Source organism: Gobius niger (genome assembly GCF_951799975.1).
Source record: "Gobius niger genome assembly, chromosome: 6".
NCBI lineage: Eukaryota > Metazoa > Chordata > Actinopteri > Gobiiformes > Gobiidae > Gobius > Gobius niger.
The window spans coordinates 19,936,312-19,958,119 of record NC_136857.1 but is presented as its reverse complement, the minus strand read 5'-3'; the positions used below and the strand labels follow the sequence as shown (position 1 = coordinate 19,958,119).

The 21,808-nt window shown below is 41.6% G+C and overlaps 1 protein-coding gene and 1 long non-coding RNA gene across 3 annotated transcripts in view; one reads left to right on the top strand and one right to left on the bottom strand.

The window, feature by feature from the left end:
* LOC306963912 overlaps positions 1-21,808 on the top strand; it is a 393,872-nt gene that overhangs the window by 190,475 nt on the left and 181,589 nt on the right. The window lies entirely within an intron of this gene.
* The window catches only part of plxna1a (plexin A1a), a 308,362-nt gene that overhangs the window by 127,563 nt on the left and 158,991 nt on the right, over positions 1-21,808 (bottom strand). For both annotated transcript variants that reach the window (XM_079557533.1, XM_079557534.1), the window contains exons 5-9: positions 18,482-18,582; positions 16,803-16,926; positions 15,532-15,685; positions 14,929-15,028; positions 5,819-5,933 (exon numbers count right to left, since the gene is read on the bottom strand). In XM_079557533.1, the coding sequence (XP_079413659.1) occupies positions 5,819-5,933; positions 14,929-15,028; positions 15,532-15,685; positions 16,803-16,926; positions 18,482-18,582 (594 nt within the window). The remainder of the gene's footprint in view (positions 1-5,818; positions 5,934-14,928; positions 15,029-15,531; positions 15,686-16,802; positions 16,927-18,481; positions 18,583-21,808) is intronic.

Here is a 21,808-nt window from a genome sequence, read left to right as displayed (position 1 = left end):
GCTGTCAGAGCTCCCATCTGTGCCCATTACTCTGCTGCTGTCAATCATCTCCTCCATTAATTCATTTTGGGGACATGAAACATCCTCAGTCAAAAACATGCAAAGTGAATGGATGGGTTAATTAGCAGGCGGGTGGCCTACTGTCAGTCACCAACGGAGCTGGGGTGGCTTGTGCTAGCTTGATGCCTAACTGGTCTATAGCGTAAAAAGAAGGCTGGATTTTTGATGTTACGGAGAAAAAGTTAACTTTGGTTTTGGTGTTTACTGCTCTTATCAACTTAAAACAGGCCTAAGTAACTCATGCCCCGAGAGGCAAGAAGCGCCACTGCAGGTGTCGTAGCACGGTACGTTTTTTTACTGATTGAATACTACGCTGACAGAAAAGACAAAGGGAGAGAGGGATATTGTACATTGTGCCACAGCTCAATGACACAATGGAGATGTTTTTTTTCACTCACACTTGGCTGTAAATACGGCTTAAGTGGCGCTAGCCCGCAGTTAGCTTTGTTAGCCTGTTAACTTCTTCTTCGTGATTCCATTAGCAGTGTAGGGTAGTAAATGAATACACGTATTTAGAACACGTATTTAGAATACTAATTTTGGGTAACTGTATTCAGGTACAGTGACTCTTTAATTTGAGTGTATTTAGAATAGAGTTACTTTCTTTCATATCAAAAGGAATACATCACAGTACCCAATCATTAAATTTCAGTTTCATAATTGTAACATTAATGAGAAAAGAAAGAATAGATCAAAACAGCTCTGTCCTTCTAGGCTGTGGGGATTTGCAAAGTGCTTTTTTGCATTCCCAATTAGTGGTAAATAAGTTAACTAAATAAGGCGAGTAACAAGCCTAAACATCTTCTTAATCTTTATGCTGCTTTTATGCAAGAATATTATGCAAATTAATGTGAAAGTATTCTAAGTATTTAGAATACAGTACTCTAATTAGAAACGTTTCAAAGTATTCTCCCCAAACACTGTCCATTAGTGTGTATTGCGCCTCCGGAATACACCGGAGACACCAAGGGGAAATGAAAGACGCCCCAATCATGCCATTAACACTTGTATTACCCCCAGAGGGACTACGGAAAGGATTTATTAAGGTAAACAAGTTACTTAGTTCTTCTTTAAAAGCCCTACACCTATTTTTTTCTTTCTTCTATTTTCTTAACAGAGAGTGAGTATAAAGTATATATTTGAAGTTAGTTGTTTAAACTCAATCCGAATTATATTATAAGCATTTTTCACAACTTCCGGGAAGAAATACTGTCATGCACTGCACATCTAAGGAATTTCCCCCCCAAACGTCTGCTTTTATATCAAAAAAGCACAAAACAAGAAAGATGTATAGGACCTTTACAGGATAGACAGTTCCCTCCATTTATTTTATTTTCTGAGGACAACTACTAAACCAGGAAACAAACACTGCAGATGAAACACAAATAAAAGAAATCAACTTCTTGCTGTTGACTTGTATTAACCATTTGTTCCTATTTCCACAAATATAAATACGCTAATTTGATTGGATGCTTGGGTTTTCCGTCTCCATCCCATTTTACTCTGGATTAATGCTCGGATCCAGCCGAGCGCGACAGATTTGTTTCTTTCCAAATTTGTTTCTTATTGTTTGCGAGTTTGTGCACATTTCCGTTGATGGCCTTCTCCAGTGCTTCTGCGACTCTGCTAATTTTCTGCTTGGACGCGTCTTCTGTGCGTCTCTGTTTATCTGCTGTCACAACAACGGCTGATTTATAGATATTTACACACGCAGCGAGTGGCAGCGGCGAATTAGATTTACTTAAACGCAAGACACATTAAACATTAGTCATTACTGCTGTGTTTGTCCGGAGAAAGAAGTCAGCACGTTTGACTGTGCAAGAGGACATGCATCAGTTCATAACCACAGTGCCTAGATTCAAAAGATCTCCAAGAACAGTCTGAGAAAAAGAAGACCCATGTTTTTGTACTTAAGTTGCATGTAAACAAGCCTCGCTTTATTGTTGCCATGGGGTAATTTCCATATTGTCCCGCACAATAACACTCTCATTCATCCTGGTCTATTGTACCAGTTTTTTAGGGGTAGAGGGAAACTGTTGCTCTTTTGTTGCGTTTCGTCACTTTTTTTTTTTTTTTTGGCGTTTTTGTTGCGTTTTCGTTTAAACTTTTAGATTTGTGTAAAGTCAAACTGGAGAAAATGTTCTCACTTCAGGTGCAGGTTAAAAGATTAAGAGCACTAACCACTGGCTGTGCTTGCCGCCCACACATTTTACTTCCTTTCTTCAGCCCATGTCCACAACTGACAACTTTATTTAGAAATCCACTAAGATTCAGATTTTTTTATTTATTTATTTATTTGTTTTAAGCAACTGTAAAGCCTGGTGCTTAATTTGGAGCTTAGATATAGATATTGCTCCAAGTGATATCACTGGGTTAGTTACAATTAAAGAAGCCAGGATGGTTTTCGTAAGGTACATTTTAGAAATCTCGTATACTAATAAGAGTCGGACTTTGATTGACAGGCTGTTAGCATTAGAGCTAACACGTTTACGATCGAACTACGTGCCCTGCGAGGGCCGAGTCTACTGTGAAGATCCCTTATGCCCTTTTAGGAACATGCTCCGTCAAAGCTGGGAGTCTGTAAATCCGCCATGGATTCCCAGGTCCTCCTGTCAAAAAAGAGCATGAACTGCTGCACCACTGTGCCTATATACCACAGGTAGTCCCTCGGAGATAAAGTGAACAAAAACCTCACACCTATACACCCTCAATGTTGCAATATATAAAACATCTTAAAACATAGGGCGAGCAATTCTTATCATTTTAAACCAACATTACAATTTACAGACATTTGGTTGAAGTTTTATTTCCGGTTTGTCTTGACTTGCCAAGTCATCTTTTTTTTTCAATCATTTTTGTCAACTGGAAATTAGAGAAAGTAACGGAATCCCTAATTAGCATATGGCGGGCATATTGGCGAATATTTTTGTGATGGTATTTGAGAGAAAGCATACCAAAACAAGCCAGTTATGCGCTCTGGCTGATCAGATGTAGTGATCTCTGATGTAGTGCTGTTTAGTATATTATTTTTAATGATTTTTATTTATGCACTGTAGACCATTTCTCACTTCAGCCCTCCAAAAAGCTGTCTGGGATGTCTGCGTACACATGACCGTTCCTCGAGACCCTTCCTCAAATATTTGCCCACTCGACAAGCCCCCCGCGCATACAACTAGCTCCTGCGTGATGGCCATTGCATCTGTTTACACCAGCAAGTTCTGAAGTTTGTTTTGGATTCACACCAACGCCAGAGAATATGATCAGATATGAAGTGAAGTCGGCTCCAGGAAATATGACAAATGCCTTTGGGAAGATAACCAGTGTAGTGTGAATTCAATCACTTTGGCAACCGACTGCTAATGACACAGGGGGGAACTTTCCCAAGCTGCGGAGATGGGCAATATTGCTTTCAGCGGGGGCTACGAACTGGCAAATTGGAACAAAATCAAGGGCTGGGACGGATAAGCACGTGATGAGAAAGACACATTACCAAAAACTAAACAGTGACAGAGACAGACGGAAGATGGTCAACAAATACTTATCATAGATTTTGTGCAAGTCCTATTTTTCTTGGCGCTGCCAATAGATTATTTTGTAGCGCTTTGAGAAACTTAACCCAGGCTTGTAAAGCGCAATACAATTGACTCTTTGCATAACTTCAAATCATAACGTTGCCCAAGAAGTGACTTCCTGTTTCGATCCAGCACGCCAAAATAAAAGCACACAGCTCGTCTCATTGATTAGTTCAGCAGGTACTTGCAACATTACAAGAATTATAAGTGTTTTGTCTGTTAATAGTTAATGAACTGCTGAACTAATGAATAAGATGGTGCTTTTATTTTGGTGTGCTGGATCGAAACAGGAAGTCACTTCTTGGGTGGCGTTTTTTAGATTTGGAGTTATGCAGTTATGAGTTTTTTACAATTACAATATTTGCTTGACATTGTTACTTCAACTATAGATTCACATTGGGATCACTTATTAGACAACAGGAGGAGGAAAATCTATGGCTAAAACTACATAAAACATGACTTGTCAAAAATGATTGCTGCTCCTGAGAGTAATTGTCCTATAATCCCTCAATGTAAAGATGTACAAGCAGGGACGCGGCACAAACAGTCTGACATTCAAAGTGAGGAGGTAACCATGGAAACGCTGGAGCCACAAAGGAAGTGTGGAGGAAAAGAGGAAGAAAAAAAAAAAAAGAAGAAAAATCATGGCATAACCGGATGAATCAAAGCGTGGATCGGTGTGTGGCGCTGGTAACGAGATGAGGACGGATGTTTACAGCGGTGTAACGTGTTGACAGGCAGCGGGAGCGCGGTCCAATCCGTCTATGCACCAAATAGGCAAGTATAGAGCCACCATCTGTACAAGGCATTAGCATAAATCTGAATGAAGAGGTAAACATGAGAGAACACATGGAGACAAAGACATCTGGGTAACCACTGTAGAATATATAGTCACCTCCTGGGTGGTTTAGACGAGGCTATTGAGTGGGTCTGTATCTGTATTTTGTTGAAAGGGATGACTATAATATTTCACTGTTATGGGTTTAATTTGTATCTTGAATTTGTACAGAACAATTTACACTAAGTACTAGTGGAAGTAATAGTGATGGTGAAAGCAGAAATCAGAGCACATGCAGAGGGATCCACATCTATCGGGGGGCCACACCAAATGTGAAAGTTAATCTGTGCACAAAGAGGGCCTAGTTCTTTTTGTTTGTTGGCCCACAATTTGTCTTATGACTAGTGTACACTGCAATTATTTTTGCCTTATAAGATTTTTTAGATGTCACATTGCATGACAGGGGATTGTAAAATCGTGAGCCTGCTCTCGTCTCCACTGTGCAATAGTTCAAAGCGACAACTGTAGCTACGACCAAAGTTTTGTTGCGATGCAAGTGCTGCATGCAAGCGGTGTTTATTTCCCCTGAAAAGTGCAGGAAAAGTCCTGTAAAATGCCATGTCGGACACGCTCATGCCCAGCAACTGTTGCTTATGATTCTGTCTGCACGCAGTGTTGACGGGACACTGACAGAGATCTTAGTTGCAGCGAGAGGATGGAAATATTAGACAATGACGTGCAATTTTGAGCTACAACCTAAGATTTTTCCGACGATGAGTGATTGTTCATTGCAGATGGCCAAGATCACACAGTGTACACCCAGCCTTAGCTATGCATACAGTAGATTTATACATTTTCTTTGCTTCAAAGGCCATAGACTGTCAGAGACAAGGCATTTCTCCATTGTAGTTGAGCAAATCCCTCAGACAGCATATTATTTGACCTCAACAAAGCTTGAAAAACCCTCACAGTGAAGAAAAAGCATATTGTCGTAAAAGTATATAGATATCTACCCTCAAGTTGTACAATGTAGTGCACACAGCTGAGCTCAAACATAAAATGGAACAAATGCAATTTTTCAAACATAGCTAAGGCTCAAAATTAGAAAAGGACGCGCATGATGTTAAGATTATCTACAAAGGGATTTGAGCAAGCCATTGACGGCTACAGTCCAAAGATACAAAAGTGCACTTGTTTCCCGTTGTCTGGGACAAACAGTCAAAACGATCCACAGAGAGTGAGACGCCACAGAGAGTTTCATGCTCATTTTCGACTTGAGCGCCCGCTGTCATTTGCATACTCATTCCGACTGTTTGCGATTGCATTCAGCACTGCTTAGCCCCTCGATGCAGCTCGCTCTGGATCAAAACATAACACAATCACAGCGTGTAAGTTAGCAATGACCTACCTCTGAGGTGTTGACACGGCCCTCTTGGAAGGAGCAGTCACTGGCGTCCTGAGTGCACATGTGCCGGTATTTGCACCAGTGGCAGGGGAAGTTCCCGTTCACACACGACAGACACCTGCAACGAGGACAGAGCAAAGAGTAATGCGGGCACTTAAGTGGATTTAATGACAAAATTGACTATCTGCAAGTTAAACAGCAGCATTATAAGACATTGACTTGTTTGGGCTATTATTCCCAGCTTCATTTAAACTGCTTCATTTACAATCCAATCCTGAACAACAAGGATAAATGATGAAGCAACACTCCAGGTATACGGTATATACATTTACAACACAATAGTTAAAGGGACAAATGGTAAACTTGGATTAATGTAGGCCCTTCGATTCTATTGATAGCTACTGTGCATTATCAAGCCACTAACCAGCATCAGGTATTCACACCATGGTTAGAGCAGCTCTTGTCATAAGTGAACATTAATGACACACTAATCATTTCTCTTCGAAGTGAGTCAACCCCACTCCCACAGAGTGACTGCGGCCCACTGCTACAATGTGCAGTGCTCTTTCATAATCCCACCGGGACACTTTATATGTGGAAAGGTTTTTTTTTTCCTTTTTTTTTTGCTAATCAGTACCTTGCAGACTTTCTATACTATATTTAAGCATAGTATAATCTCGGAGGTATGTACTTCAAAGAAATGTAAAATTCTATAAAAAAAAATCAAACCTCACGGCGACTGAATGAGACCGCGGTAATCCTGGGTATAATTCTTGGATTGGACACTTTATATCAACCGTTATAAAAGCATCATTGAAAAACACGATCAATCAGAAAACGTATTACTTCTAGTTTCAAACATAGAGTTGGCAATGTGTAATTACCTACTTGCATTATGTTTATTTAGATGAATCAGTTATCTGACAGTTACATAGGCTTAGTTATTTGGTTAGTGAACGGGTCTGGATTATGTTTGCTCAGTGGAAGTGATACTGTCTCCCAAACAAGAGCGAACTCCTGGCTCTCCAAACTGAAAGGAAACAAGTCAAGTGTCAAAGCCAGTGCAGTATAGACTCCCTTTAAATTGTCTGTTAATCCCCGCTCTGGCTTCATCCTGTTGTCCTTGGGCTATTCCGGTTTGTGGGTTAACTCCTCAACGGGCTGCTCCAATAACGTTTTGCTCCAGAGTGATCTACTGGAGTGCTCCTAATCAATGCCAGTGGATTTCCGCGGGGAGCCGGTGGACTTAGGGTTATGCTAACAGTCTGATGTTTGTTAGTAAAGCTCCCCTCTCACTATTAACCCCAGGGTGCATCGATTCCAAGTAGCAGTGGAGTGTGCAGCTCCGATGGGCACGCGCAACATGCAATAGCACGTAAGAAAGCGATGGCTTGTCCACATGAACTGTCCCACAGTTGACGTGACCCACAGCGCGGTCCTCTGGGTCACACGGCCGGTGGAGACATTCCTTACAGTGGAGACGTCAATGCGCGGCCCGGGGTAAGTGACTGCTGCAATGTGGTCAATAAAATCCCCTGCTACTTAACCACACGCAGCACCACCGCTGGGGTCAAGCGGCTTTTCATCTTCCCCTGGCTTTTGTTTCAGAACACGGGCGATCGATGGAACAAAGTTATGCATGGGCAGGCTACAAGAAGAAGAGAGCTTTACTGTTTTGGTAAATGAGCGGTTTCGGTCAGCGTGTGTAGTTGTGAACAGACGTACGTTATCACAGAAAGCAGAATGTATCATCTCAAAAAGGGGTCTATTTCAAGGAAGCATGTGGTTGACCGAGGCAGCTTGCCAGAGCTCACAAATAGCTGTTTTTTTTACAGAACGTTTTGTAGTCCAATTAATTTGTTTACAAGACTAAATTCTCTCAGGCCATTTCTTTCTTTTCATTCAATATGTTCAAGATTGCTGAATTGATCCAACCATGTTTTTTTTTTCTCCCATGACTATCCCTGAATCATGCACAATTGCTTGCCCTGATGTCTGCATTAAACGCATTACACCAGGGGTCCCCAACTGGCGGACCTGGGTCCAGATCCAGACCACAAGAGGCTATAATCCGGACCCCAGAGCCTTTCCTGCTCTCAATATACTTAATATCTAAGGCTGGATCAACAATTATTCAAACAATATAAATAGCATTGAAATAAAATGGCAAAATTATTGACTCATTGATCAGCTCTGTAAATAGTCAACCTGTGCTTGTGTTTTACCTTTTTGAAACAAACAGGCCACCGTTTTTCCATACTGAGATATGTCCTTACCTGAGCTTAGACAAGTTGATGCGTACCTGTCTGGTCTTTGTGTGTGCCCTCAGTCATGCAAAACGACCAAAGATGTTGTTAGCGTTTGGTATCTCCCAGCATATTCCTATAGCTCCAAATGGGGGTGAAGTTGGAGGCGACCACGCTCTTCCACGGGCGCTCACAAAGACCAGACAGGTATGTATCAACTCGTCTAAGCTCAGGTAAGAACATATCTCAGTATAGAAATACGGTGGCCTGTTCCTTTAAGAGCAATGATTGCACATGTCCGGACCCTGGGCATATGTCGAGAGTTACAAAATTCAAGTTTGCGGACCTCGAGCTGATTTAGTTGGGGACCACTGCATTAGACTCTATTACCAAAAACAGACAGGGGTCAGCAAAAGGGACTTAATGTTATACAGTATACAGATCTGGCAAATTTAACAAATCCCTTTCACTAAATTAAAATAATAATAACCAAAACCAAAGTAAACCTCTATCACTCTCTTATTACTACTTACATTATTACCGTCTTCTTCCTTGCTCCACTCTTAACCATGTAGTAGCAACTTATCACAGACAATGAAGTCTGCAATAGTAAATGTCCCACTGCGTTATGGTACGAATCTGAGACGTTACACTCCTCATAATAATTCCAGTTCCGGCTTCTCTTTGAGGAGTCTGATTGTGGTTCACCTAAAGGGCGCCTGGAGTAATTCCTGATAAATGTGTTCATAGCCGACGGTGTTTTAGTGCTGCTATTAACACCGGACTCAAGTTGGCTGTTGGAGATGTTCTGTCTTAGGAGATATAAAAGGTGCCTGGGCCTCTCTATTAATAGCCACCTTTGTGTTCCATCCAATAAACCTGCGAGCAATAACAGAGATATGCATACCACATCATTAAGTTACACCGCACCTCGGCTAAGTGCGTTTTCTCTTTAGGGGACTGGCTATATTGTCTCGAAGAGGATCCAGTGTGTAAATATCAACCCTCGCTTTAATAAAAGTTCATTAGGAATATTTTTTGAATTAAAGTTTGTTTAAGCCACATTTTCTTACAGTCATAATTTCATCCGCAGGTGGAAGTTATCACAACGCGTCCAATTTCTGCCTTCAAAGGCCTATTGGGTTTCATTGGGGAGATTCCATCGAGGTAAATGGCTATAAATGTGACCACCATTGAATTAAATGCATCTGCTGGTCAACTGTTACAACCAGTCAAGCGGAAAATTGCCCAATAAAACAGTCCATCTCTGGATCCTACTGTATCCAAGTAATTGAAATAACATGGCCCTGGGTTCATTGGCCCAACAGAAACGGCATGTTTTTTAGTTTGTTTTTTAATTTGTTGTCTTGTCCGGTTTTACGAAGGCATTTGGTCAACAAACCTACTGTTTAAAAATAACAAGGGAATAATAATAATAAAGCAGATAATTCCAAGATTTTAGTTTATTTATCTCCATATAAATTGTCTTCATATTCATCTCCATACTTTGTTCACTAGTTCTTTCAGATCGGAAGAGCTTTGTGTATTTTGATTGTTTTAAAGATTTTGTTTTTCCAAACTGTCAAATGAAATTTGTCTTGTTCTTCAGGGCACTGCATAATAAAGTTATGTGAAAATGTGTGTGCGGTGCATCTAAATATGAAGTATATAAAGTAAAAGTTTTAGCAGATCTTGACGACAGACTAGCTATTGTTATTTAAATGACAGTAACACTTCCCACTGTGAAAATGTGCTTAAAACCTCAACCCTGTGAAGAATAGGGATGCTACACATGCTTTACAAAAGTTAGGAATGAGTTTTTACAGATTTAAGCATTGGGCCTTTGAAGCAGGCAATGCTTTTCTTCATCCAGATAAAAAATTAAAAAAAACACTACAATATAACAGCCATACTGTGTGGGTCAGGGTGTCACTTGTTAACTTGTAGACCACTTCACCTTGTTGAAACTTTTGTCGGCAGTAACCATGGACATGGAATGAGTGTGGATTATCTAGAGTCCTTCTTGACAGTGTGTGGGCAGCTACGTCCCTTGAGTGTTTCTTTTCAGTGCTTTGATTGAAGCCCTTTCATATTGTAATGGTCATTGTAGTTCTGAGGCGCGTGGGGCTGGTGGGAGGGGGTTCACTCACTCACCTCTACACTGCTAGGGTTCAATTATAATCCATTCCCCATCATCCCAGCGCCTCACGCAATTAAACTTTTCCCAGCTCTTTTTAATGCTAATTCTGAATATGGTAGCAGTGTATGTAAATAGCCGTCGGGGTGTTTGCAGTGCCAAGTCTGCGCCGTCTGTCTGCTGTGTGATCTGCGTTATAAAAGTGCACCTGCTACTGTATAGTTTTGCCTTGCCTTTGGGGGCTGTAGCCTGCAGGTTGTTCATCTGATGGTGGAGTGTGCTAATATAAGTGGTAAGATGAGAGGTGGAGGGAAAAAAAGGTGAAGGATTTGATTTTCCGATTGAAGCAGTACTATGAGAGTGTGTAGCAGGCTCCATCAGGACAAAGGAAAAATAAATGAATTGCCTGCACAATATTACATAGTAAAGCATCTTCAGCAGTCTTTAGTTATCAAGGTTTGAGAATTAACCCATATTTATTCGGTCACACAATGATGTGGAGTAGGTTAGAAATGTATAATTTCGCCACATAGCATAATTGCCTAACTCATTTTTGTTTTGATTTTGGAAAACATGTAAAAAGACATTTTTTAGGAAACACATTGTTTTTCTCTTATTTCCATTTTAACAATACAAAATGACTTAGGCAGTTATGCTATGTGGCTAACGATTTTACATTACTTTCCATCTCTCCTCACACTCCACTCTTTGTCAAGGGACGCATTAAACTCATAGAGACTGCACCACGTACTCCCCCAGTTACAGAGCAAATTCAAAAATATAATCCCAGCTCATTAATATGTACGTTCTTCTGCAATCCTATGAACATTTTTAGCCGTAGTTCCTCCCAATCAGACAACACCACAATGACACGGTTCATACTGTTCACGACTTATTAACATTCACTGCATTCCACTTTTGCATTAGTACACATTTATACATTCACCCCCACACTCGATGGCGGTGGTGAGCTTGGACCACTTCTGTAACCGCCCTTGGGCTTACAGATAGCAACATGGCTGCAATACTGTGCTAACAAGCTCTTCAACCAACCACCAAATGTACACTCACCCACCACACTCTCAGGCGCTGTGGCTGAAAATGAAATAAAAGAACATTTCTGAACGCGCTTGGCAGCAACTGGGTGCAAGAGGTCCCGTAAGCCAAACGAGCTCTTAGGCACTCGACGCCATGTGGCCACTTGCGTCAGAAAGAACCCAAATGCATCATTATTCGGTGGCTTATCAAACACCGACGCGGAGGCTACAGCGCAAACTTTTCCTCCCCTGGATCCTATAGCTTGGATGTTGTTCCGGCGCCGCTTTAGACTTGTGTGCTAATATGAGTTGAGCGGTGCAAAAGGCTACAGTTCCCCACCAGCGAGGTCAGAGACACGGAGGCGAGAGGGGACGACAAAGGAGAGCGGTATGTACTTTGTAATATGGAGGTTTATGTTGCAGCGGTGCTAGTAATAACTGTGCTTTAGTTTTACTGCCCTGACGAGTCCAGAGAGGCCAGAGCGGACAATATCACAGTCTTAAAACAGCGGTGTGGAAGAGAGACGGAAGCCGACCTGACACAGAGGCCAAAACACTGAAGGCTCTAAGTACACAGCAAACTAAAAACAGAAGCGACAACACAAGTAAGGAAAATAATTGAAGTCTACTTTTAAATAAAAAGTAAAACAAATTAAAGTGTTTCATCACAATCTACTGAAAGAGTTGAATGTGGCTAAGGCAAATAAAGGTTAAATACATGATGAATAGGGACAGCATGTACTTTTTCCGGTTATGCATGTTTGATACGAGCTCGCCACGGTAAAAGCTAATGCCGGCCTTCTAATCTAACACATCCTTTGAGCTCTGGAGAGGGAGAAACAGAAGTCGGCGTGCACTCTGACAAAATGAATCCATGCCATTGAAGTGCGCCTGCGGGCCAGAGGAGTGGACCAGGTGAGCTCTCTGCGCTAAGGACCATCACGGCACAGGGCTACGGCGGCAGCTAATTAAGCGCCTATTACTATGCAGATCTATGCGCGGCCAAGAGCACTGCAGAGGCAATAAACGGCCTGATGAACGAGGGGAGAGGAGGCAGGGTGAGGAGGTAGGGAGCTTGGGAGGAGGAGGAGAGTAGGGGACATGGAAAGATGAAAGGGAACAAGAGAGGTACAAGTGCACTCCAGTCCGGCTTTGTTCAAGCTCATAATGTTTCTGATCCAGACATAAAAGGACTGCAGTCATCAGTGCGAGGTTTTATTTGATTATTATTTCATATAATTTAATTTTTAGCTGCAAACTTCAAAGCGAATTGTATGTTTGGATATGGCATCTCTATGCAGTAGTGAGCAAACTGTATAGCTTAATGCTTATGTTGAGAAGTATTTGAGAGTTTGTTCGTGTGAAGGGTTGTGAAGGGTTTTGGATCAAGCATTACATGATGAGGAAACGAGGCTTCATTGTCCCGCCGCTGATCGCTCTCTCCGTTCATCAGGATGAAGTTCTAAACGCTGCACAGCGGCACTGACACAAGCCGTAAATACAGCCTTTTCTCACTGTTTTACTGTGACAAATGCAGCCACTCCTATGACAGCTGCTTATCCCTGCTTACACATAAGCTACATGAGCGCTGTAGCCCGCCTCCTCCAACTGTGCAAAAGACCAGAACCGAGCTGGACCTGAGCATGGTCTGATTGCGCTCACACTGTTTGGATGGACAAGTGTGAGTGCACCAGGTAAGGCCTTTCTGTATGGAGTTTGCATATTCTCTGTGTACCTGCTCCGGTTGCCTCTGTACAATAGGGTGAATGAGAGTGAGGGACAACAGATGGCATGTTTACGTGTGTTACGTGTGTTCATTAACATGCAGCCTCCCAAATAAACACGATTTACCAAAATGTGTGCAAGGGCACTCTGGTTGCATTCATCAAGTTTATATATTATGCACAATGTACAGTTCTAAAAGTTAATATTGTACATTGTATAATGTATTATTAAACAGAGCACTAGCACCCGTTATGGCCAGATAAATGGCGGTGGAGTGTGTGCCAGGTGGACAGAGGGGAACAGTGGGTCCTACACAGCACCAGCCAACACTCATTTAGCCGAGCGCATGTATTTATTTTCACTTAACCTTTATTTAACACGGCGGCTCAATTAGAGGCACATTCTTCATTCATTATCAGGCCTGTCTCACAAGCTGCTTCTACATGATCTATTCTGTTTACTGCACCACTCAGGTGGTACACGGCGGACAAGATCATCCTGGCATTTTGGAACTGTGCCACACCGTTGTTGTCAGATGTGGAATTTACTGTATGATAAATATATGCTTCGATTTACAAGTAATGCAGGTCTTTGTGCACCCCACACTATATTCATATACAGTATTTGGTTGTTTGCAACAGGGAGAGAAGAAAATCACACTTTACAGGAACAGTTCTGCGATTTCAATTAGAAGTTGATTCTTTCTTTAACAAGTGAATGAAGTGGAGAGATGTTTCAGCATTATTCTCAGGTCATCATGGTACCCTTTTCAGGGTTTTGGTTTGTATTACTATGTTTTGCTCTGCTGTCAACTGTCTCTCTGTCACTGCTAAATCTGGACTGAGACTATTGATTAAAATCTGCTCAAAGATTGTAGGACAGCCTCTGGATGGACAGTGTAAAGTCATGTGATGAATACTGATTATGTGCTGTGTTCTGCGCTTTAACGGGGTCTGATAGAGGACCTCCTTTGTTCATCAGTCCATCCTGAAAGTAGATGTGTATAGTGGCGAGCGGACAAGAAAACTGTGTTGGAAAAAAAATGTGTAGAAAAACATTCTTCCTCTTAAAGCTATTTTTACACATTGACTAGTTTTCACCCTTCTGCCATAACCATAGAGACTGTGAAATTCTAGATATACTTTTTTTAAATCTACTTTCTTATTCAGAGGCTAAAACATACATAGTACAAAATAAATGTGTTTATTTTCCCCTTTCTCTTTTTTTGAGGGGAAAAAGTCACTCTGGTCGGGTCTAGCCGTCCATCTGATCGACACAATTATGTTTTACAATTGTAAAATGACAAATGAAGCATGTTACCTATAGTATACAGGCTAGAAGCAATGCTCACTCCAGTGAAGAGGTCTGGGCTTACAAAGGTGAATATGCTCAATTACCAACACAACATCCGGTGTGCTCTTTTTTCATGGGGAAACAACATTATGACATGTCAATTACTATTTTGAAGAAATCTAAAAAAAGAACAAAAGGTAACATGTTTTTGCTTTTCTGCACATGCAAACAGAGCCAGATAATAACCCGCGCAGTCTTGGAGTTGAAAAGTGGATTCATATCAGTGTTAGTTAAATCAGGGATAATTCATTTCTCCGGGAACATGATGGATGTGTTTGAGTCTCCCAGGCTTGGCCGCTCTTCCGCGTCCTGCATGCTTAGCAATCGATTTAGTATTTCACTCACCACTAGGACGCTCATTGCTCCCGATTTAATTAACTAATTGATTTGTAAAAAGCTTAAATACATTGAATAATGAATTAGCCGAGGTCACAAGAATGTTCCTTTGCATTTTCCATTATGTGCGAGCCAATATTTTAGCACCATTGCTCTGGGTAAGGACCACAGGCTCTGTTATTGATTGGCTCTTTCTACCGTGCGGGAATGGAATATCATGCGGCAGCGATGAACACATTGTAATAGGAATACATTAATGTCGGTTAATTGTGGACTCACGATTGGTGCACGCTGCAGTTGTAGAAGACAAAGTCCACGCTGGCAAACTTCTTCCCAGTTTCTTTGGACTTCAGGTAGAGCTTTATGATGCGCTGGTCACCTGGAATAAATCACGCAATTCAACTTAATTAGCTCATACGTCAAGTTTTTTTTAAGCCGACTATCAGAAAAAGCATCAGAATACTCATCTAATTGATTTTATCCCATCCTTCTAGATGTCGAATTGAAGGCAACAACAAAACATAACACTACAATTGTCTCCTGACTATTGATGATCAAAAGTGCAGCAGATGTGTAAATGTTAGCGGACCAATTTAAACGCATCCATTCTTCGCGGCTGACATTTTGCTTCTGTATTGAATTGCCTTTAGAATCAATAGCAAACTCTATGTATGGTCCTTTCTGCATCGCCGCTCCGCATACTCACAGAGACATTTACACAGTTCACCGAATGAGACGAATCGAGCATAAATTATCTGTTTCCAAACCAAACTGATGATCCGCAAAACTACAAATGAAAAACAAGCTGAATCCGGAAAGTAAACTTTAGACTTTTGAAATGTCAGCGCTGCGGTAAATGTTAGGAATTGGGCTGGTTTGTACCTTGGTCCCGCGTGATGGGAGCCACGTATTTCGTCGCAGGGGAGAGGCAGAAGACGCGGCCGCCGTAGATACGTCCCTCGGTCTCCACGTAGTCCTCGAACGAGCAGTTGACTCCGGCAGAGAGGCTTGGCACGTTTTGGGTTTGGAGAATCAGCTGGAAAAGAGGTGCATTACAGATCAGAACATGGGGAAAAAGAAACAAGCGCAGTATAGGCTACATTTTGTAAAACCACTTTGGGTGAGATCAAAGGGCTGAAACGATATACTTCAAGGGGCTGTATGTATTTCGTCTGCGGCATGTTATGAGCGATCAAAAACCCCGAAGTTCCCCTGGTTTTGTTGATAGTACCCGGGCACTCTACATCGTCGTGAAAAAGCCTTCTAATCTCTAAAGCAGTACTAAGTAACTCAAGCCCCTAGAGGCCATAAGCGCCACTGCAGGTGTCGTAGCATGTTGGTTTTTTAACTCATTAATTGTCTGTGAGAGTAAATTCTATGCTGACAGAAAAGAGAGAGAGAGAGAGAGATGGAGAGAGAGGGAGAGAGAGAGAGAGAGAGAGAGAGAGAGAGAGAGAGAGAGGGACATTGTACATCGAATTACACAATGGAGATATTTTTTTCACTCAAACTTGGCTGTAAATACTGTTTAAGTGACGCTAGCCCGCAGTTAGCTTTGCCCGTTAGCCTGTTAGCTTCTTCTTCGTGATTCTATTAGTGTGTATTGGGGCCTTCGACCCGTAGGCAGCAAAGTTGCAATTGTGGTTTTCTGGCCAGAGACACCGGGGGAGATGGAAGACCCCCGAATCATCCCATTAACTTGTACTACCCCCAGAGGAACTATGGAAAGGATTTATTAAGGTAAACAAGTCACTTAGTTCTTCTTTAACAACCTCCAATATTTTTTGTATATAAAAATGGGTCTTTTAATCCAAAGTGATAGTCCAAATTCAATAGAAGTGAAATGGTTTGGTTTCTCTCTGGAAGTACGGTAAGGTATGACCACGATGACCAGAATCCAACACCTACGAATCAATGTATTTTTCCTGTTGCTTCTAGATGCAGGTAGTTTTGTGCATAACACCCCTCCTAAAGTTTCATCCTGATTACACAGCTAGACATGGAAATTGTTATGGACTTCATCCAACTTTTCAGAGCAACTGGAAAAGCAGCATGAGTTTCAAATACATTTCATTTTAGTGTTGATGAGAAAAATAATGACTGTGTTATTTCACTAGGCTGAGTATCAAGGTCGTTTATTGAACCCCTCTTACCTGCACTTCTGCCATGGTGACAGAGATGTTGTGTGGTTGGACCGACAGGCGCACACACTGCTCTGCTCGGGTGGTAAACCTCTGCGGTTCCTCTGCTCTCTCACAGCGGTCCTTCCTCGAACATCTTTACAACAGGCACAAAGGAGAAGAAAAAAAAAATCCATCAATGGAGGGTTGGTGTATGTGAACTTAGACAACCTCGCTTCAGGTCAAGGATTTTATAGATTGAATTAGGATGGAGAACAGCAAACTGTAAGCCACGGATTTAATAGAGTGGGATAGTAGACTGATCTGTAGATTTTCTCTAACTTTCAGTGCATTAGGCATAAAGCTACTTTGTTCACTGCACTACATCTGAGATTATTGCCTCATCAAATTGAAGAATGTCAATCTGATTGTTCTGAATCCTTGATTTTTGTTCCACATATTTTTAATGTATCTTTTAGCAGTTAATGTGGGGATTCCCAAAATGGGGGTCAGGCCCCCTTGTGGAGTCACCTGGCACTGAGCTGGGGGTCCCAAGATGAAAAGTAAGCAAACATTTGTGAATTACACATTATTACATAATATTTTGAATGGTTTGTTGTGTGAATAGACTACAGGTGACAATACAAGTACTTGGGGGATTCCCAGTTGTTTGCATCAATATTTTGGGGGATCTGCTCCTAAAAGAAACAGTAACATGTACAAAGTACTATAAGGAAATAAACCCTTTGTTTGTAAATGGAAAATGTATGGATTTGGAACTATTCAGGGATTATTATTTGTTTCATTCTATTAATAGCTTAAAAGCTTACTCAAAAGCAGAGTATGCAGATCCAGTTGGTTCATAGCCAATTTCATTTTTACAGCAGAGTTTAAGAGTGTGAATTTTTTGCCCTTGTTAGCAGATTCCCTTTTATGAGAATTATAAGTATTTGAGTCTAAGTCTGGCATAGACCCTGAACAGCTGCTCTCATTAACATGCATGTATCTTTAATTAGCCTAATGCCTATAAAATAAAGATGTCGACATCCCAGCACTGCAGTTTCAAAGTGGGAGAGTGGGAGGAGAAGATGAACTCAAACCTTTCTCAGCTTTTTCTACAGTATTAGGAATTTCACACATATCTGCAACTAACACCCTGGCCGAGATATATATAATTAATGGAAGAATTGGGGGCTTTAAAAAATGTAAAATATCACAATTACACATTATAATTATTATTATTGCATACAATAAGCAGCATTGGGTTGGTTTTGATAATTTGCTCAAACCACAAACACATGGGCAAAAGAACATCTTAATACCTGTGGGAAAGTTGGATTATTATGGTTCATATTTGCACATTTCAAAATAAAGTAGACGCCAACATTTTGATCCCTTTCTAATAAGCACAGTAGCTGCAGACATATGTTTCTAACTGTAGAGGGAAAACTATATATCAATTTGAAACTTTTTTGAACTTTTTGAAAAGTAATGTTTCCATGCAAACTAGCCAAAAACAAAACTCAAATTGGAGGGGTAAAAAAAGGCTACATCTCAATGTTTTGATTCATATCTTTATTGAACAATGACATTTACAAAGGACAAGGCATGTGATGTAATCCAGTTTGACTTCTGCCCTTAGCTTAGTGTGCCCTTACTTCCCCTTCAACATAGATTAGATACAGTAAGTAGTAACAGCACTTGACACTTACACATTATGGAGCACACACCAACCGCAGTGAGGGTCTCCTGATCCCAGACACTCTCCACAGGACGTGTACTGCTCACAGCTCTCCACCGGCACCCTCGTCACCTGCAAAACACAGAAAATACACACTTACGGTAAAACGAAAAAATCTCTCCCCTTTGCACGGCTCTTACAGTGGACATGGCAGACCAAAAGGTAGATCACGCCCAGAGTGATTATGAGTGCAGCTCTGGAGGTACAGCCTTGGACTGCTATAGGAGTTCATCCTTCAACTCATGTAAACAAATATACATCCAAGATTATCTATCGGACTATAGGTCGCACTTTTTTTTCATCGTTTGGCTGGGGGTGCGACTTATACTCAGATGTGACTCTTTTTTTTTTTTTTTTCACACTGATAGCCGCTAGAGGGCACTCTCGGTATGTGTACCAGTATCTGTTACTCCTGTACGGAAAAAAATAAAAAAATAAAAAAAATAAGCAGAGGTTATTCTTACTGCAATGAAGAAAACAAAAAAAGCCAACCGCGGGCTGAAAGCTGGAGCTAGAGGAACGAGTTCACAAATGGGTGCTTGAACAACGTCATGCCGGTATAGGCTTGTCAACGGTGCAGTTATGCCTCCATGCCCAGTTGCCAAGGCTGTTGCGACTTATACTCTGGAGTGACTTATATAACGGTATGTTTTTTTCTTCTTCATTACTTCAGAACCACTGCACTATGGCATTCATTAGTAATGAAAAGAGGGTCACTGGTCAGAATTTGGATCACAAAGTATATTGGTTTCACATGGAAATGCAAATAATTGGATTACGATTACCACCATTTCGAGAAAGAGAACAGTACTTTAGCCTATTCAAGTCAATTAGTCAAGTGGTAGTTTTGTGTTTTAAAAAAACATATACTGTATTTTCCAGAATATAAGTCGCTCTGGAGTATAAGTCGCAGCAGCCTTGGCTACTACCTGGGCATGCAGGCATAACTGTACCGTTGACGAGCCTCTTCCGGCATCACGTTTTTCAATCACCCATTTGTGAACTCCTTCCTCTAGCTGTGGCCATCTAGCGTTAAGCCTGCGATTAGCTTTTGTTGTTTTCTTCATCACAGTAAGAGTATCCTCTGCTTTTCGCCAGTTCCTCACAAGAGTCTGGCTCACTCCAAACTTTACCTTTTTAAAATTTTCCAGTGGTACAGTAAGTGAAAATAACAAACATGAAGTTATATATTTTGATATATAAGTCGCACCTGAGTATAAGTCACTACACCCAGCCGAACTATGAAAAAAGTGTGACTTATAGTCCGGAAAACACAGAAATAGTTTATCTGTGTTTCATGTTGCACCATTAACCAAAACTAGTATGTGATCTCTTTCACTAATAGTTACAAAAAAAACTTTCTTAATCATCAACCCAATGACAAATCACTCACTCACATAACACATTCATACTTAGGCAGGCAAAGTGTCTTGCTAATGTACACAACATTTGCACATACCAGTTTGAGTAAGAACAAATTCATATAAACACCATCCTTAAAAGACGACCTCTCTGCTGCCTGAGCTACTGTCACCTCATCAGAATGAAGGTGAAGATTTCAGTACTTCTGCTAAAAAAAAAATCATTGCCGCGCTGGCATTTATCAAATATGCAGTAATCTTATGGTCTACATAAGCTGCAAACAATAGAGAATGCAGATGAAAGCCATTATCTATGGAAATGAACCTTCGCCTGATCGACTTCCACATTTTCCTTGATCAAATCACAGAAGCACAGGTTCCTTTCAAGTCTGCGTCGAATATAAGATTGTATTTACAGCAATGGGCCAAACATGGGCGGATTACTCATCTCGTCTGTGGATCTCCTTCAGCGTGTGTGCCTGCATGCTGGAGATAAAGATGAAACTTTAATGATCTCTGTGGGGAAATCAGAGCCGCCATGTTAACAAGGACATCAAACAAAGATGCCCGAATGTACCTGCCGGATCTGCAACACAACCCCAAAGAAATATGCGAGTGTCAGGGAAGACGCTGAGACAGACAGGAAGCCGCGCGCGAGGCCCGTCCATCCGTCTTTGCGGTTATCATTAAACACGCGCGTTCTTGCTGCTGTCTGCCGCTGCATCGCCATCTGTCTGCGCCTGTTATCTGCAGACTGAGCCACCTCCGAATTTCAGCCAGGTTTAATCCAGGAGGAAGCGATTGACAAGAGGGAATGAAGTGACAACAGCGAAATTAAGTCGAAGAACACATGCTATAACAAGAACCCATTGGCACGATTTCTGGTAGTTGCTCAAAACCAAAAGGCCTCTATGGACGTCCTCAGTCACCGAAGGAAGGCCACGAGGAGAAAAAGGGCAAAACGGCGCAACGTGGCCTTTATTTAGCTCAGAAAATCAGGCTGCACATGTAGCACAATTTACAACTGCTTTACCGCTGTTGTAGTTGATCTTAGCTCCCTTGAATTACGCCATCCTTTTCATTGCTATCACTTTATAGGCGCTACCCATCATCTTGGCTTTTCAAAGTTGCCCGGGTCTGAGTGAAGTTTTCTGGGTCAGGCACTCGAATGCATCAGTGGCCAGTGGAGATGAACGCCCCAGTGCACACATCTATAAGCAGCCTGTCCGCGTGGAGAGGACATCAATAACCCGGGGAGAGCGGGGGTTAGGCCAGGTGAGCCGGAGGTGCTGCTGCAGAATCCTGATCACAGCGACTGCAGTCACAAAAACAGCACCTGCCTCTGCACTCGCCGCGATAAATCAGGCTTAATTTGTGGAACAACGGCTGCATAAGTAAATAAAGGCAAAGGCGCGGCGAGGCTTTTTGGATAAACACTGCAGCTTAAGGTGTTCAAAAGTGAAAATTGAGCGCTCATATTGCTAAGTAGGTAGAGTGTTCAGTGCACCCACTGACCTAAAGGGTGGTGGAGAGGAGGGGGTTAGATTTCTGTTTCCATCTACTTAACACTGCTGCTCAGAAAAAGCCCATCAGAAGGCTTATTGCAACCTAAAAGAATTCTAAATGTTCTAAAAATGTTTCCATTTTCTCAAACACTTCAAAATGGCGGGCTATTATGCCTAAGAGGGTGACAATACGAGCGATCGCTGTTATTGTTTACTTCCGCAATTTTCGCCGGATGTTTGGTAGGCAGCTGATGCATACAGGCCTCTAACTCGGTTTTATAAAATGATAGATCTGTTACAGCGCAAGAGAAGCAATGCCCTGTTTATGGACATTGTTTTTGTTTTTGATTATAGGATTTTGTTTATGTTTATCAAATATGAAAATGTAAAATGCCTACCACGGCCAACGGATGTGACGACATCGCGATCGCT